At 47.5% G+C, this 18,898-nt stretch overlaps 1 protein-coding gene across 1 annotated transcript in view; it reads left to right on the top strand.

The window, feature by feature from the left end:
• STK10 (serine/threonine kinase 10) overlaps nt 1-18,556 on the top strand; it is a 120,916-nt gene extending 102,360 nt beyond the window's left edge. Inside the window, exons 13-19 of the mRNA XM_029218226.1 lie at nt 1,595-1,687; nt 4,538-4,667; nt 6,600-6,724; nt 8,497-8,685; nt 9,279-9,404; nt 12,041-12,154; nt 16,017-18,556. Coding sequence (XP_029074059.1) covers nt 1,595-1,687; nt 4,538-4,667; nt 6,600-6,724; nt 8,497-8,685; nt 9,279-9,404; nt 12,041-12,154; nt 16,017-16,157 — 918 coding nt within the window. The 3' untranslated portion in view covers nt 16,158-18,556. The remainder of the gene's footprint in view (nt 1-1,594; nt 1,688-4,537; nt 4,668-6,599; nt 6,725-8,496; nt 8,686-9,278; nt 9,405-12,040; nt 12,155-16,016) is intronic.
• Nucleotides 18,557-18,898: the final 342 nt, after the last annotated feature.

The following is an 18,898-nucleotide window of genomic DNA, read 5'->3' as shown; positions in this document are numbered from 1 at the left end:
AAGCTGTTCATAGGATTCCTTTAGTATCCTTTCTAATGACTGTAGGATCTGTAGTGATGTCTCTTTCACCCTTCATACTGGTAATTTGTGTTGTAGTATCCTCTTCCTCTCCCTCCTCCTTTTTCTTCTCCACTTCTTCCATCTTCTCTGTCAATAATCTGACTAAAGGTTTATTAATTTTATTGACTTCTGCCTGATTCTTTAGCCAGAAACACAATGTTTCTTACAGTTTTAGCCACTGCATCACTGTCTAGGACAGGGGCAAAGCCAGGAGAGCAAAAGGAAAAAAAAAAAAGTCCCAGGACACTCACCCCCGGTACCAGCCCCTTCTATACGTTTTGACTCCCTTTCATAGCCGCCTGATTTTGTTTACTTTCCAGAGTCCTCAGGTAGTTGCCTTTTGTATTTTATCCAGAGTTTTCCACTGTAACCAGCAGGAATGAGAGGCTGCGCTGGCGCACCTCACCACGCCAGAAGCAGAACTCTCCTGGAATGCTCTTTTTTGATCATGGACAGTATGGAAAAATCCTTCACTACCTGCTCCTAAGAGCCCTGTCAGTGAGTGCATGTTTTGGGGTGTCAGGTAACTGTGAAGGTATGGGTTACCCAGAGAAAACTGAGGAACTGTAGCTTCCTTAGGGTGAAGTGTCATGAATCTCTTCTTCTTCTGTTATAAAAAACAGAAAGCCAGTTCCAGCTGGCCTGAGAATATTATTAGTTCACCATCTGCCCACCCACCTGGCATCTTTTGGAGTCTCAAAGACATCAAACCAAGAACTCCCGTCTCTGACCAGGAGGGCAGAAGTGTCACCAGGCATCCTTCATCTCGTAACATTGCTTCCATGCATTGATTCTGTCTCAGGCAGACCCCTCCAGGGTGGTCCACCATGGCCTACATCCTCCCAGCTCAGCAACCCCAAAGGACATAGAGCGGCTTCCCCCAGTAATTCCAGCACCCACCCTGAAGCTCTCACTAGCCCAGCGAAGATCACACGCTCATCTCTGAACCAGTCCCAGATGCCAGGGCATGGAATATGCTGATTGACAGCTTGGATCATATGCCCAGCCTAGAGTCAGATGGGGCTGGGGGCATCAGCCATACCTGAACCTCAGAGACTGAGCAGGGGCTACCTAATGCATGCATTCTCACCCCCAACGAGTTAAAAACGTCTTAGATATTATAATGGTCTAACAGATTGACAGTATATCTGTGGGATTAAAATTTCATGGTGTTGGTTAATTAGGGAAAAAATGTGTAAAAGGGCTTCTGAGGGGGCAACAATTTAAGAAGAGGTTGAGAAACACTGTCCTAAAAGAAACTGAGGTGCTGTCATCAGAAGAAGGGGGATGGATACCAAACAGCAAAAACAGCATCCATCTGCTCTGAAGGAGTCTGGAAACTGGAGCCAGCAGCAGACAGGTGGCCAGTAGGTGCCATCTGTCAGCAGAGTGGAGAGCAGAGTCGGGGCTAGTGCCTAGAAAGCTGAGCCTCATCTTCAGTCTCCCTGGCCCAGGAGTTCTGGGGTTGAAGGCTTATTCAATATGAAGTGTGGAGGTACCCTGACCTAGCCATTCTCTGCTGTCTCTGGTGCAGGTGAAGAATGAGGTGGAGAAGCTCCCCAGGCAGCAGCGGAAGGAGAGCATGAAGCAGAAGATGGAGGAGCATGCGCAGAAGAAGCAGCTTCTCGTGAGTCCTTGCCCCTCAGTTGGGGAGTAGAGGGGTTGGGGAGTCTCAGGTTTGAGTCCCTGAATGGTGACCAGAGCTCTTCTCTGTCTGTGCCCATGCCCTGCCCTTTGGATACTCACCTATCTCTCATTCTGAATAAATCGGACCATCCAGATTATCCTCATTTTGAATAAATCAGACCATCCGGATTAATCCTCCCTGTTATCATCTCCCCCATGCAGCCTTCCTTGATTGCCCTTGCTCCAGCTGGAAGTGAGCTCTCCCATCTCTAGGAGATACCACAGACCTTTACATCCACCTCTCCCAAAGCCTTTAGCGCTTCCTGCCTTGTTTTAGAGCTGTTTGTACATCACATCTCCTTGACCAACCCAGTACATCCCTCTGCCCACTTGGCATCTTTTGGAGCCTCAAAGACACCAAACCCAGATCTCCCAGACCTGGTCCTGTTCTCGTGTTCTGAGGGGACACCGTCCTCCACTGTGATGTCAGGCCAGAAGCCTTGTCATTCCTGACACCCCTTTTCCCTGCAATCCTTCATCACCTCTTGAAGCTTGAGTTTTGTTTTTTTTTTAATCTCCAAACTCTCTCTGGATCCATCAACTTGTCAACATCTCCGTGACTCCCTAGCCATTCTTGTCTTTTGCCTGGACTACTGCAGTAGCCTCCCAGCTAGTTTCCCTCCAGTTCTTGCAGTTCTTTCTCTCATACCAGTTGTTGTGATCAATACGAATTCCAGATCTGACCATGGCACCCTTCCCCAACAGCCCTGGGCCTTTAAAACCTTCAGTGGCTCCCACTTTGTCCATAAGATCAGATCAGCCTTCTCACATGCTTTCAAGGCCCTATAGGTCTCGTTCTTGTCAGCCTCTCCCAGCTACACTCAGTCCCCTCTACCCCAGCCTCGGTAGCCTTTTCACTTCATGTTCTCATTTTGTCCCACTTCCTCTGCCCCCAAATGCAAAGAAAATTAGAGTCTACAATTACAATTGTTTTGTATGTTCTCTGGTTTAGCATTCATGGCTTACCAGGATAGGTGCTGTTTGGTTTCCCCTTTACAGAGGAAGAAGCTAAGGCTCAGAGAGGTGACACTGCACAGTTAACAGTGGGGTCCAAGGCCTCAAGCTGAGTCTGACTCCAGGACACCATCATACTTTCCTCCAACCTCTCCCTTGACAGGTTGATTAGAAAAAGCATGCAGGGCTAGGGAGGGTGGGGAGACAGGCCCTAGTCCCCACAGAGGGAGAGAAGACTGGCCCTTTTAGGAGGCCACTGTGGCAGTTGCATCAAGAGCTTCAAAAATGTACACATCCTTTGGCCTAGATTTTCTGCTTCTAGGACTAATCTTGAAGATGAATCATCACAGAGGTTCAAGGACATTTAGCTACCAGAATGTGAAGAGCAGCAGTATCTAAAATAAAGAAAACCTATAAACAACCTATTGTATATTGGGTAGATAAGTTGGGTATAGCTGGCTCTACCATGAAATATTTTCAGCCATTACAACTTATTTTTGATAGGAGATTACATTATGACATGGAAAGGTCTTTTTAATAATTTTTAAAAGTTGTGGTAAAATAGACATAACATAAAATTTGGTATCTTACCCATTTTTAAGTGTGCAGTTCAGTGATATTAAGTACATCCACATCGTGGTGAGTACCATCACCATGATCCATCTCCAGAACTCTTCATCTTGCAAAACAGAAACTCTGTACCCATTAAGCAGTAATTCCCCATGACACCCTGCCTCCAGTCCCTGGCAACCACCATTCTACTTTCCGTCTCTACAAATTTGACCTCATATAAGTGGAATCATACAGTATTTGTCCTTTTGTGTCTGGTTTATTTCACTTACCTTGTCCTCAAGATTCATTCGTGTTGTAGCATATATAAGAATTTCCTTCCTTTTAAAGGCTGAATAATATTTCATTGTATGTATATACCACATTGTGTTTATGCATTCATCTGTTTATGGACACTTGAGTTGTTTCCAATCCCTTGGCTGTTGTGAATAATGCTGCCATGAATAAGGGTGTACAAATATTTCTTCAAGTCTTTTAAAATAATCTTTGTGAAACAACAACAGATGTAAATACATTTATATAGATACACCAAAACGAGTTGCTAGCATTGAGTGATAAGATTAGTGCAAATTTTTAGTTTCTTAAGATGTTTCCTAAAATTTTTATTAAAAAAATATTTTTTTATTGAAGTATAGTTTATTTACAATGTGTTAGTTTCAGGTGTACAGTGCAGTGATTTAGTGGTATATATAAATATGTATATGTATATGTGTATATATATATATATATATTCTTTTTCAGATTCTTTTCCCTTATAGGTTTTTTTGTTTGTTTGTTTTTGGGTTTTTTGTGGCTGTGCCCCATGTGCAGCTTGCGGGATCTTAGTTCCCTGACCACGGATCGAACCTGGGCCCTCAGCAGTGAAAGCTCCAAGTGCTAACCGCTGGACCACCAGGGAACTCCCCCTTATAGGTTATTACAAAATATTGAGTATAGTTCCCTGTGCTATACAGTAGGTCCTTGTTGGTTATCTACTTCACATATAGTAGCTAAAATTTTTTAATTTAAATTTCAGTTCTTTACTCTTTATTAAGGAAAGTTTAAAACATAGGCAGAAAGGGGTATAACAGTATAATGAATCCCCATATACCCATCACCTGATCTCAGTAATTATTAATTCCTGCCCACTCACTGCCCCGCTCTACTGTATTATTTTGAATCAAATCCCAGACATCGTATCATGTCACCTGTTAATATCTCATTATATATCTCTAAAAAAAATAACCACAGTACCATGAACACGCCTAAAATTTTAAATACTTAATAGGACCGGGACTTCCTCGCCAAGCAGAAGGAGGACCTGGAGTTGGCGATGAAGAGGATCACGGCCGACAACAGGCGGGAGATCTGCGGCAAGGAGCGCGAGTGCCTCACTAGGAAGCAGGAGCTCCTTCGAGGTGGGTGCCCGAGAGCGGGGCGCGCCTGTTGGCCCAGACTCTCCATGAATGTACATGCCAGCCCCGGGCAAGGAAGAACTGCTAGGTCTTCTCCACCTTAAGACCAAACATCAGCCTTTATGGTGAAACATGAGGAAAATCCCCACTGAAGTCAGGACTGAGGCAGAGATACCAGTTAGCAACAACACTGACACTACTGTGGATGTCGAGGAAAGGAAAAAAAAAAAAAGGAAGCCATGTAGAGTGGGTGGAAATTGCACGTGAGTGAGCTGGGTTAACGGGGGTCGGGGGGCAGTACTGAGAGCCGCTCCTAGCAGCCAGCACGTAGTGAGCGACTCCTCTGCCTAGCCACGTGCCTCAATCTTACACCTTAGTCACCCTGCATCCTATCCGTAACCCTGCACGGCAGGCCCTACTGTCCTCCCCATCTTTATACATGAGGAAGTTGATGTTTGGAGAGTGACTCTTCTTTGGCCTGGGTTGCACAGTTAATGAGTGGTAGAGTGGGCCTTGGATGCAGACCTTATCTTGAAGCCAAGCTCTTAACTACCCTTGTGTGGTGGTGCTTTGGCAGGTTTGCATGCTGGTGAGTCCTTCCCAGCATTAGACTGTCCGGGGACAACAGTGTGAGCCACCACCCAGAAGGAGGAGGGCAGGGGAGACCCTGGGGAAGAAGGGGATCAGAGAGGGGGCTTATGTATCTGGATGATGTCACTCAGCTGAGGAAGCTCTGGGGTAGAGAGCTCTGGAGGGTGCAGGGCTTGGGGTCTGTATATAGCCCCCAGGCTATCTAATTTATGGCTAGCAGATGTTGGGTACAACTTTATGGGGTATGCAAAGCAAGCAGGCTCCAAATGGCTGGAAGTCTGTTGTTTGAACTGCATTTAAAACAACTGGATGGGTGAAAATTAGAGTTTGGTGCCTGTGGGCTTGGGAGCTAATGGTCCCTGTCCGTTGTAAAGATGTAAACATAGGACTAATATACGAGTGCTGTCTCTGGCTCATTACTATAACAGGGGCCACAGCCAGGACTCTGATGGCCAGGGCAGTTAAAACAGTATAAACCACTCAGTACTTGATGTGGGCCAAGAAAAATGGGGTCCTTGGTATTCCGACATTCTGAATAGAGCCACGGATGTTTCAGAAAAGCCCTTGTTTCCTTTTCTTATCATGTGATGGTCTGTAAGAACCATCCTACCTGTGGGACTGGGTTCTGATTTTGGTTTAGAAGCCAAATCACTGTTTTGATGTCCTGTGGATAGATGCTGGCTTTCATGGAACCGGAGTGCAGTGAAATAAACAACTTCGCAGTAGGCTGAGCGTGACCAGCTGTATCTTGCAGGGCGTGAGGTTCTCCGTCTGACACCAGCTCCCTGCCCTGTCCTGAGCACAGGGGTCGGTTAATAGACTTCCAGTGATAAAATGCCAGATAACTGTTTCAATAATGCATATATGGGACATGAAGGGTCTCACCTATTTTTCAAAGGAGGAAATAGTGACAAGAGGCTGTCTTCTTCATGGGGTTTCCACGTGAGCCCTTCCTATTTGCCCATTAGGAAAGCAGAGGTGCAATGTAGATTGAACATAAAAGTATCTTCCAAGGACATTTTCCCTCCGTGGTGTGGTTGTGCCCATTTGGCAGAGATGGAAGGTGAGGCCTGGAGAGGATTTCGTGTTCATCTCAAATCCCAGTGATGCAGCTGGGTTTTAGCCTCTGGTTTCTCTGGCTCCTGACTCCAAACACTTCCTGCTCTACCATGCTGCTGGGTGCTGTCATCCCTGGAAGTTTCTAGGAGTTGTCTCAGCCCACATAGTCTAAGGACATGGCACAGTTATCAGCCAATGTGAGGAGACCTGGCTCGGGGCAGTGGAGGGGAGGGCCTGGTGGGGCTCTGGCCATCTGCACCTCACCGGGTGACATGTCCTCCACAGACCGGGAGGCGGCGCTGTGGGAGATGGAGGAGCATCACCTGCAGGAGAGGCACCAGCTGGTGAAGCAGCAGCTCAAAGACCAGTACTTCCTCCAGCGGCACGAGCTGGTGCGCAAGCATGAGAAGGTGAGGCTCCTAGTCAGCTTGGGTTCGGGGGCTGCCACTGGGAGACCTGGGAGAGCCGCGAGGCTGCCCCTCAGTGGGGCATCACTTGCTCCTGAGAGCAGCCAAGTCGGCCACAGTGAGGCTTGAGAGCTTCTCGGGCGATGTCCTGCCTCAGATCCAGGGGCTAGGAATTGGGGAAACTGGCAGGGAAGCAGATGGCCCAAGCAGCTCCCTCGCTGACCCTGACACCTGATGTACGTGTCTCTCGCTTTTTCCCTTTTTTTGTCCTGCCTTTCTTTCCATTTTCATTTTATATCTCTTTCCCATGCATTCCCTCAGAATACTTTTTTAATTGAAGTATAGTTGCTTTACAGTGTTGTGCTAATTTCTGCAGTACAGCAAAGTGACTGTTATGTGCGTACATACATTTTTTAAAATATTCTTTTCCATTATGGTTTATCCCAGGAGATTGGACACAGTTCCCTGTGCTGTACAGTAGGACGTTGATGTTTATCCATTCTAAACGTAATAGTTTGTATCTACTAATCCCAAACCCCCAGTTCATCCCTCTCCCTCCCCACCTGGCCTTGGCAACCACAAGTCTACTCTCTATGTCTGTGAGCCTGTTTCTGTTTTGTAGATAGGTTCATTTGTGCCATATTTTAGATTCCACATATAAGTGATATCATTTGGTATTTGTCTTTCTGACTTACTTCACTTTGTATGACCATCTGTAGTTGCATCCATGTTGCTGCAAAAGGCATTATTTTGTTCTTTTTTATGGCTGAGTAGTATTCCATTGTGTATATGTACCACATCTTCTTTACCCATTCATCCGTTTATAGACATTTAGGTTGTGTCCATGTCTTGGCTATTGTGAATAGTGCTGCTATGATCATAGGGGTGCATGTATCTTTTTGAATTATAGTTTTGGCCGGGTATATGCCCAGGAGTGGGATTGCTGGATCATATGGTAACTCTATTTTTAGTTTTCTGAGGAACCTCCCATACTGTTTTCCGTAGTGGCTGCACCAACTTACATTCCCACCAACAGTGTAGGAGGGCTCCCTTTTCTCCACACCCTCACCAGCATTTGTTTTGTGTAGACTTTTTAATGATGGCCATTCCGACCAATGTGAGGTGGTACCTCATTGTAGTTTTGATTTGCATTTCTCTAATAATTAGTGATGTTGAGCATCTTTTCATGTGCCTACTGGCCATCTGTATGTCTTCTTTGGATAAACGTCTATTTTTTTTTTTTTTTTTTGCGGTATGTGGGCCTCTCACTGTTGTGGCCTCGCCGGTTGTGGAGCACAGGCTCCGGACGCACAGGCTCAGCGGCCATGGCTCATGAGCCCAGCCGCTCTGCGGCACGTGGGATCCTCCCGGACCGGGGCACGAACCCGTGTCTCCTGCATCGGCAGGCGGACTCTCAACCACTGCGCCACCAGGGAAGCCCTGGATAAATGTCTATTAAGGTCTTCTGCCCATTTTTCGATTGGGTTGCTTGTTTTTTTTTTTTTGTTAAGTCGTATGAGCTGTTTGTATATTTTGGAGATGAAGAAGGCATTTAGAAGGTAAGAAAGTAAGGTTATTAACGGTAATCTTTACAGTGAGAAGAGAAGATGATATTTAAAAGAGTAGTAGTAAAATGACACGAGCCTTGCTCTGCTGAGCATTCTGGACCACGCAGGTCCTGGGCTCCTGAGTTGCGTGTGGCAGCCTTGGCATCTGACCACACCCACGTGCGTGGAACGCAGCTGACCTTGGCCCCGGCTGGGTGTCCCCCTCAGGAGTGCGAGCAGATGCAGCGCTACAACCAGCGCATGATGGAGCAGCTGAAGGTGCGGCAGCAGCAGGAAAAGGCGCGGCTGCCCAAGATTCAGAGGAGCGAGGGCAAGACACGCATGGCCATGTACAAGAAGAGCCTCCACATCAACGGGGCGGGCAGTGCCGCTGAGCAGCGCGAGAAGATCAAGCAGGTGGGGGGCCGGGGGTGTCCTGGAGTGGGGCCAGATCCAGGTTTGTTGCGGCCTGAATCTTATATGGTTGGGGGGGGGTATAGAATATAAGACGCAGCACGGGGTCTTGGAAGGAGGAATGGAATGGAAACCAGAAGTAACAGCCTGGAAGCCTAAAAGCCTCACGTTGACTCCTCCTCTGGTGGACAGGGGAGGAGGCTTGGCCTTGCTTTTTCACGCGCGTTCCCTGTCACACTCAGAGTGTCTATCCTGCAGCTGCTTCTGCTGCTAAACTCCTTCCTCTCCTCTACGGAGACCCCACTCACAAGTCACCCATGTGGCTCCGGGACAGAGTCGGTGGCCGTGGGCTCCTGTGATTCCTGCTTACTACATACGCTATCCTAGCATGTTTCAGTGTCCTCGCCAATCTGGGGGCTCCTGGGTCTCAGCTCAGGGGGGAGGACTTCGGGCGGGGGGCACAGCCCGAGTGGTGCAGGGCAGTGTGGCTCTGTACAAACCAGCCCCTCAGATGGGGTCTCCCCGGGACAGGGCTGAGCTGGGCCCCCAGCCAGGCCCGTGGCCCGCTGAGGCGCCTCACCTGTTCTCTGTTGCAGTTCTCCCAGCAGGAGGAGAAGAGGCAGAAGTCAGAGCGGCTGCAGCAGCAGCAAAAACATGAGAGCCAGACGCGGGACATGGCGGCACAGTGCGAGAGCAACATGGGCGAGCTGCAGCAGCTGCAGGTACTGCCCTTCTGCCCCGCCCCCGAGGCAGTCAGCTCCCTCGGGGCCCCAAGACCCTACAAACGGGGGAAGGAGTCTGAAGCTCAGGGTGGAATGGTTTCCATCCTGCCGCTCTGTGTGATGCTGGCCAAATCACATCACCCTCCCAGGCCACAGTTTCCACATTCGTAAAATAGGCAGGGGGTAAGGATGATAATTCCTGTTTTGCAGAAGTGGAGTGAGGCTTTGTAAATGAGATGACAGAGCTGAGCTGAACGTGCCATGCCCGGGGCCTGGCAGTGGGCATGCTGCTGGATTTCTCAGTCACCACTGTGTCTTGGGAAAAGGTGTCCCAATTACCCTAATACCAAAACCAGACATTACAAGGAGGAAAACTACAGACCTGTATCTCTCATGAACACAGATGCACAAATCCCCAACGAAACATTGGCAAACAGAATTTAAAAATGTATAAAAAGTAGTATACACCATGACCAGGTGGGATTTATCCCAGGGCTCGTGCAATATATGAAAATGAGTTAATGTAATCCATGACATCAACAGGCTAAAGAAACATCACATGATCATATCATCAACAGATACAGAAAAAGTACTTGACAGGAGCTGACCTCTGCTCAAGATAAACATTCTCAGTAAACTAGGAATAGAGGGGAACTTCCTCAACTTGATAAAGGGTATCTATAAAAACCTACAGCTACTTACCATCATCCTTAATGGTGAGAAGCTCAAAGCTTTCCCACTGAAGTCAGGAAAAGGTATCCTGATATTGACAAGCCCCTTTGTGACCTCCTTCCCTGGGGAGATCCTTGACCTTTTGTTTGCCTCAGAAAAGGTTTGCCTCACCCTAAGGGTCCCTGCCCGGGAGCTGGTACTTGGAGCCCCCTTGTGGTGGAGCGAGGCATTGCCGTACCTGACAGATGGGCTGACACGAACCTCTGTGACCTCAGGAAATTCTTTAGGCTATTGGATCCATCTGGCAATTTCTGGAAAGGCAGGGAGGTGTGGAGGAAACATTGCAGGTACTGACGCCTGTCAGGTAGGGGCTCTGCTGCTTGTTGCTGTGTGAATTTTAGCCAGGCCACTCACCTTCTGTATCTATGTTCCCAACCCTGCCTCATGGGTTTACTGTGAGGATGAACTGAGAAAACCCATGAAGAGTGCTGGGACCCCAGCTCTGGGCAGGCCAGAGGTACTCAGGGCTGCCATAAGTATTATTCCCAACCAAGGCAATTTTTAAATTCCCACAACCCTTGAGCTTGAAACCCCAAATAAAAATTCCCCAAGGGGTTGTACTCTTCTAGTCCAGTAGGGTTGAGGTATCTGGATAAAGGCACTTTCCCCCTGCTTCTAAACTCCTTATAAACCACAAGATTGATTCCCTGTGAGGAATCAACAGGGAATTGTCACTTTTGCCTTTGAGAGATTCCAGGTTAAGTTCTGTGAGGCAGGTAACTTACCTCAGCGAGAAAACAGTGAGGCTGGCAGGCCTCAGCCAGGTCCATGGCCCTTACCCCTGTCACAAATCTCTCCTGAAGAAATGGTATGTGATGCAGGTAATTATATAACTTATATAAATACAAATTATTTATACACACAGATTATCTTAGCTCACACTGCCATAACAAAATACCACAGACTGGGTGGCTTAAACAACAGAAGTTTATTTTCTTACAGTTTTGGAGCCTGGAAATCCAAGATCAGCTTTGCCAGCACGGCTGGGTTCTCGTGAAGTCTCTCTCTCTGGCTTGCGGATGGATGCCTTCTTGCTGTGTCCTCACATGGCAGAGAGAGAGAGGAGAGAAAAGGAGAGGGGGAGAGAGGGAGATGGGGAGAGGGAGAAAAGGAGGGAAGGAGACAGGGAGGGAGCAGTCTAGCATGTGAGCTCTCTGGTCTCTTCTTATAAGGGCACTAATCCCGCCATGAGGGCCCTACCCTCTTGACCTCATCTAAACCTATTTATCTCCTAAAGGCCCCATATCTCCAAATACCATCACATTGGGCATTAGGGCTTCAACATATGAATTTTGGGGAGACACAATTCAGTACGTAGCACAGATGTTTAACACAATGCTATTTATAATAGTGAAGATTAAGAGCAACCTAAGTGGCCAAAAATAGGGAAATGTTTAAATAAATTAGATAAACCATACTGTGGGATATTTTGTAGGAATTAAAATGATGATTGTAAAAGATGTTAATTCTTTGTATAAATGTTTACATTATAATGTTAAGAGGAGAGGGAGGCAGGTTTCAGAATTGTGTATACAGGGTGAGCTAAACAATGCACAGGACAGAACCTGACAGGAAATATATCTAAAATTCTGTGGTGGGATTAGGGCAGAGATTATTGTTGTTAGTTTCATACGTTCGTGTTGAAAAATTCAAACAATGCACAAAGCCCGAAGTAGAAAGTTGCAAAATCGCTGCAGATCCCACTACTCGGTGAGAAGTATTAATGTTAATATTCTGGAATAGTCTTCCAGGCACCTTTTGGTGCATGTGTCTTTACAGGTAGAGCGTTTTGTATACATGGAGCTTATAATCAAGGAGAAGTAATGAATGAATGATGCTGGTACCTTCATGGTATATCTCAGCCCTCTGTGCTTCTTACCTGTACTTCCTGGAATATGTTGCAGAATGAAAAGTGTCACCTCCTGGTAGAGCATGAAACCCAGAAGCTGAAGGCCCTGGACGAAAGCCATAACCAGAACCTAAAGGAATGGCGGGACAAGCTTCGGCCACGCAAAAAGGTAACCCTGGCTGGGCTGGTGGGCTCAGTGGTGAGCTCTGCTTCGTGTTGTGCCATCGGTGTCTGCCTGGGGTATGGATATAGGTACAGATATGGATAAGGTACAGATTTATGGATTTATTTGAAGGAACTGGCTCGCCCAGTTGTTGGGACTGTTAAGCCTGAGATCTGCAGGGCAGACTGCAGGCTGGAGAGCCAGGGAAGAGTTGATGTTGCAGCGCTGAGCCCCAGGGCAGTGTGGAGGCCCAATCCCTCTTTTTTAGCGGGACCTCAGTCTTTCTCTTAAGGCCTGCAACTGACTGAGTGAGGCCCAACCACATTTTGGAGGGTAAGCTGCTTTAATTCAGTCTACTGAGTTAAATGTTAATCACATATAAAAAATTCCTTCACAGTGACATCTAGACTAGTGTTTGACCAAACAACTGGTTACCATGGCTTTGCCAGGTTGACAAATAAATTGACCATCACAGGGCCTCAGTGTGGTCACTTGTAAAGTGAAGATAATGAATATTGTATAGTGTTATGCAGAAAACCACCAGCCCACAGTATAGGCCAAGGACGTACTCATGTCCTCCCACTCTCCTAAACTCTCTGAGGAGAGAGCTGCCCTAATTACCCTTGATCATGTGTCCTGAGCCCTGAGGTTTGTTATGCCGTCGTACTTGAGCTCTACTTGCTGTAACTGTGATCTGCCCAGGAGGCAGTTGCCCACCTCAGCCATATAACGGCCTTGGGAGTCCTTGAATAGAGGCTTCCCTCCCTGTGCTAATGGAGCTTTCTAGCTGGAAGCTGGCCAGGGTCCCAGACCTTCCTGTTAATAGGCCCACGCTTATCTGGTAACCACGCATGGTCCACTAGGACTTTTGATACTTGACACTCAAATCAATTATACTCCTGCTGACACAGGCTGATCTGGCATCAGGAAATAGATGCTCACCTGGTTCTCTTACCTAGGGCTTCTGTACCCTTGGCACATCCTGAGTCTGAAAATGAATCATCATCTTGCCTCTAGCAACTGCCCAGATTGCTTCTTGGGGGTGCCTGGGCTTAGGGGAGGTGCCATAGTGTGTATTTGGAGAGCCATTGGATTTTGCTGGTGCGGGCTGCCTCTTTCCAGAATTCTTTGTAGAATCATCCCATCCTTAGTCACCTGGGTTGCTGCTGGAACACTGGCCCGGAGGTGGTGATCTGCATCCTGGAATAAACGTTCTTTTATACTCTTGCATTTCAGTCAGCAGCTTTGAGCTGCTGCCCGTGTATGGGGGGGGGCAGGCGAGATGACTGTACATTGTGGAATATTTTTAGAAAAATTCAGATTTCTTTCTTTCAGTAAGTATAGAATATCTTGTAAGGTCAATAAGGTGTTGCTTGGTTAATAGTTGACACAGAGTGTGGCCTCAGACAAGTCTTCCCTCCTGAACCTTGCTTTTTGGGGCCATAAGATGAAGATAACATTTCTTCCCTTAAAACAGGTGTTAGTACACTATTGCCCATGGGCCAAATCTGACCCACCACCTGTATTTGTAAATAAAGGTTTAATGGAACACAGCCATGCTCGTTCATTTACATATCATCTCTGGCTGATTTTACACCAAACAGCAGTTGAGTAGTTGCAACAGAGACCTTAAGGTTTGCAAAGGCAAAAAAATTTACCATCTGGCCCTTTACAGAAAAAAGACTGCTGATTCCTGCCGTAGGTTATATAGAGGAATATATAGGTTATATAGAGGTAAAATAGAGTAGTGCTTAAGAGCACAGGCTTTAAGGAAGACAGACGTGGGAGAAAGTCCTAGCTCCCCCATTACTAGCTGTGAGACCCTGGGCAAGTTACTAAACCTCTCTGTGCTCAAAAAAGTGGTAGCTAGGGGCTTCCCTGGTGGCGCAGTGGTTGAGAGTCCGCCTGCCGATGCAGGGGACACGGGTTCGTGCCCTGGTCTGGGAAGATCCCACATGCCGCGGAGCGGCTGGGCCCGTAAGCCATGGCCACTGAGCCTGTGCGTCCAGAGCCTGTGCTCTGCAAGGGGAGAGGCCACAACAGTGAGAGGCCCACGTATCGCAAGAAAACAAACAAACAAAAAAAAAGTGGTAGCTATTATAATAAAATTGGTATTCCTATAGCAGAAGTTACAAACTGATGGCCCACAGGCTGAAACTGGCTTATAGACATTAGGTATGGCCAACATACAGCAATTCAAGAAATTGTTTTAAGTTGCCAGTTTTTTAAGTATAAGGAAATTTTACATAAAAATCTGGATTCCCAGTATCTTTTGAATATGGATGTCTTACAACAGATTGGAAAAATTGGCATTGTGATTCAGTGTCCCTTCCCCATTTTTCCTTAGAGGTAGAGCTCACTAGAATTTAGTACTGTTGAAGGAATGAGAGCTTAAGGGGGTATCTAGTAATTAAGTTGTTTGTTGACACTATTTCAGGGCATCAAATAATAGTTTTAGGGGCTTCCCTGGTGGCGCAGTGGTTGAGAGTCCATCTGCCAATGCAGGGGACACGGGTTCGTGCCCCGGTCCGGGAAGATCCCACATGCCGCGGAGCGGCTGGGCCCGTGAGCCATGGCCGCTGAGCCTGCGCGTCCGGAGCCTGTGCTCCGCAACGGGAGAGGCCACGACAGTGAGAAGCCCGCATACAAAAAAATAATAATAATAATAATAGTTTTAAAGAGAGAGACATAATAGAATGCTGGTCAAATCCTGTGAAAGTGGTTACTTCTATAGTGAAAGTAATAAAGAAGCCACATTTACTGAGTAACTCATGTGTGCCTGGCTTTGCAGATGGTGGCACACAGTGCTTCAGAGCTTGAACTCTGAAGTTAGACCCATCTTGGCTCTGCTCCCAGCTAGCTGAATGACCTTGGGCAAGTGACCTAAGCTCTCTGAGCCTCAGTTTCTCCATCGTTAATGGGGATAGTGGTATCTATCTCATAGGGTGAAGATTAAATAAGATGTAATGCACTTAGCATAGTGTCTGACATGTAGGAAGTACTAAGTAATTATAGCCCATTAGTTTTTAATTTAATCTTTGCAGTAGCCCGGCCAGGCAGGTAGTGATATTGCCATTTTACACGAGAGGAAACAGGCTTGGAGAGGAAAGGTAGCATGCAGAGGCCCACCCAGCTGGTAATGGAGCTGAATCCTATTTGACTGTAAAGCCCCTGCTCTTTCCTCTGCACTCTGCTTCCTTTCTTAATTGAATAATTATTTATTTTTGGAGAACCCTCAAGAAATTTTTCTGGTAGGACACAATTTAGCTAGATAAACTTGCGTGTGCCCAAGGGAAGCTCCTGCAGTGCTTGTCGTCTAGATGCTCCCCTTGCAGTTATCTGATGTGCTTTTACAACGTAGAGAACCCCTGTCCTACCACAGATGTTCAGAATTAGAATCTCAGGGGGGTGGCATGACAGCATGTATATTTTGAAAAGTCGTCCCCTGATTTTGCAGGACGATGCCCTGGTTAGGAACACCATGTAACTCGGACATCTCTGTTTCCCCTGCTGTTAAACCTCTTGCTTCATTTTCTACCTCAGGTTTTTCTCCATTCTTTTGGTTGTTTTCCTGCCAGCTGATTTGCATCTGCTTCTCCCTCACACCCCATCTAGACTGGCATTTCCCCAAAGCAGAGCCCTTGGTCCATAGGAAACGCCTGCGTGGCTGTGGCACGAGGAAGGAGGAGGTGGTACCTACCTTCTGGGTGATGGGCGCTGGGACAGGAGCGAGGGAAGACCAAGTTACCCGAGCACTGAGGCCTGGGAGGGGAAGTTCCAGAGAAGGCCACTTTGGTGGGCGTCCTGTGGTTGGGGAAGACTTGTGTCCTAAGGGATCCAAACGAGCTCTGTCTGCCCTCTGTCCTAGGCTCTGGAAGAAGAGCTGAACCAGAAGAAACGAGAGCAAGAGATGTTCTTCAAAATGAACGAGGAGGCAGACTGCCTGAGCCCCACCACCCCAAACAAGGCCACCAAGTTCTTCCCCTACAGCTCTGCGGATGCTTCGTAACAGCCGCCCAGGGCTGTGGCTGGCAGGCCGGTGGGCCTCGGGGCCCTCCCATTCTCTGTGAACAAGTAACTCAGGAGCTCCTTCCCTCTTGCTTCCATGCCGGCTCGAATCCAGCCCCTTGCCTTGTGCCACCCCAGCTGTGCCTGACAGACCCACCCGGCATTTCTGACTCTCGCTGGTCGTGGAGGGCGAGGTTTTATGATGTGCCTGATACTAACGTGCATTCCATTTGAGCCCCAGGTTCCTTTGAGCTGTCAGCGACTTGGGCTGTTGGGGGGGCCAGGGACCAGGAGGAATAGGTGTTCTGTGGCCTCGAGGCCCCTCCTGTTTGCCAAAACACCAGCTTTGCTGTCTGTGGGCACAAAGTGCTACTGCTGAAGTCACCGTGGGCGTGTCCTATTGTAATTGCCGGTGCCTTTTCAGCCATTCCCTGCAGTGTCAGACCAAGAACCATGCCTTCTAACAGCCATTCTGGTTCCCAGTGGAGCCTAGTCTGCAGCCAGCTGCTCAGGGGGTGCCCTCCTTCCTCCAGTTCCCCCAATCTGCTTTCTTCTTGAGACAGCATCTACAGTGGTGGGATGGGGAGAGGCTGAACGCTTCACCCTGATCTCAAGTGTTTCGTGCCATCTTGTACTCTCCCTTCCTGCACATACATGCACGCAGGCAAGCGCGTGCACACACATACACGCGCGCGCGCACACACACACACACACACACACCCTTGGCCCCCTGGGCCTCTTGTGCCAGGTGGATTGGAACATGTTCGCTGCCTGGGCCTGTGCCACTGAACACGTGAGGGGAGCCGTTGGTATGGGCGTGCTGGGGGTTGGCACCAGAGGCACAGGCTGAACCACCAGCCTGCGATTCCTTTTGGGCCTGCACGGGATCCTATGTTCAGGGATAAATTCCTCGCCGCACAAGACTTTCCCACCCCAGTCATTCTGTCTCACACTTACCCACCCTGTCTGCAGGTGATACGGAAAGGCTGCTTCCCTCTGCTCTGTGTCCCTCCTAGTTCAGAGTCGGGCCTCACACTTCACACAGAGGCTGGCAGTCACTGGAACTTCTGTTCAGGGAGAAAAAGCATCAGGGAGAAATGCAGTGCTTCCCGCCCCCAGGAACCTGGCAAAAGCAAAGCTTCTGTATCTCAGATGGAATGCTGGGCCTTTGGATGACTCAGCTGGCCTCCCACAGATTCTGATCCCCACAGGCTGCAGAGCGTAGATAACCCAATAAAAGCAAATGCTCAACCCAGCGTTCGGTTTATTTACAAAGAAAACTTTTTTCACCTTTATGTCTAACTTGAAAAAAATATAAATAAATGGCTTCCTTAGGAAAATGCCTGCTTTAAAAAAACAAAGCGGAAAACTGAAGGTGATTCTGAGGAATCAAATGGGTGTACTGAGTCTGGGTACTATTTTGGTGGTGATGGGGTGGTTGACACACCCTGGGAGGACTTCCTCTTTCTTCACTCCTATAGGTAAGGGTTCAGTGCTTTGTCTTTCTAAAGCAGTTCCCTGGAGCTTTCTGGGGACTGGTTGTAAATGGATCTTGGGAAAGTAGGGTAACCATTCAATAGGAAAAGGGACTTGGGGTTCCAAAGACTTACATATGCAGTAAAGATGCACTGGGGGCCGTGGGAAGGCATTGGTCCTCTTCGGTTAGTGAGCACTCAGCTTGCCTGCTTCACTATTTGACCCAGAAGGGACAATTTTCAGGTCTCACACAAATGAGACAAGTGAAACAATTGTGCCCTTTGATTCTCTTTGGTGCACAGGTGCTGGGAAAACGTGAACTAACAGTGTAACTACAGAACACAGACCCAGTTCCACCAGGCGAGGCCAGCATTGGCGAATGGTCAGGTGATGGCCAGTGGCAGGGCTGACTTGTGCTTTATTTACAATACTGCCTTTTGTAGCCTGGGGTGTGAGAATGAGTATTAGGTGAAATGCCCGTTTCATGGTGTAGGTGAAAGTCTTTGATCATTTCCTTCTTTGGTTTGTCGTTCACATTGGAATCTCATTCAAGGAGCTGCTGCTTCCTGCTCAGTGCTGCCTTAGCCTTAACTCCTCCCCTGTCCTTCCTGGATGGGGTCTGGTTGGGTCTCCCAGTCTCACAATTGAGCCAGCGTGCAATGCCCAACATTGAGAAGGCCCATGCAGTATTCTTTGTGTTCCGTGCTAATGTTTTCTCTGGAAGGGACAGACGGAACTGTTTCACATTTACAGTCAATTTTTAGCAGAGTAAATAGAACTAACTTATATTTTCCTCTTCATGAAGAATAGAAGTTATTTTTATGTAGTTTCCAAACTTTATATAAAAAACTTCTGTAAAATGTTCTCTTCAAAGTTAACTGCAAGAATGTAAATATGCTTCTAATAAAATAACAAGGTTGGAAACTCTGTGCATTTGGGTTTGTTCTCTTGGATTCGGGTGGGAAAAGCAGGGCAGACTTAAACAAGAAAGGGTTTCCTATCTTCTGAATACACTGGTGCCTCCCAGGCTGTACAGCAGGTCAGACATTGGGGTTTCTGTTCTGAAAGAAGTTACGCTTGGCTGTGTGTGTGTTTTCTCTACAGACATTTATATCATTCTCATTTAACAGTGAATATTTGACCCCAGGAGCTTTTACATGTTAACTTATTGAATCCTTTCAACAACCCACGAGGAAGACATTGTCATTCTCGTTTTATAGACAAGGAAACATGCTGGGTAAGGGGAGAGTCAGGCAAAAGCTCAGA

The sequence above is a fragment of the Monodon monoceros genome, unplaced genomic scaffold (genome assembly GCF_005190385.1).
Source record: "Monodon monoceros isolate NGI ecotype Baffin Bay Population unplaced genomic scaffold, NGI_Narwhal_1 Super_Scaffold_12, whole genome shotgun sequence".
NCBI lineage: Eukaryota > Metazoa > Chordata > Mammalia > Artiodactyla > Monodontidae > Monodon > Monodon monoceros.
This window is presented reverse-complemented; position numbering and strand designations above follow the sequence as displayed.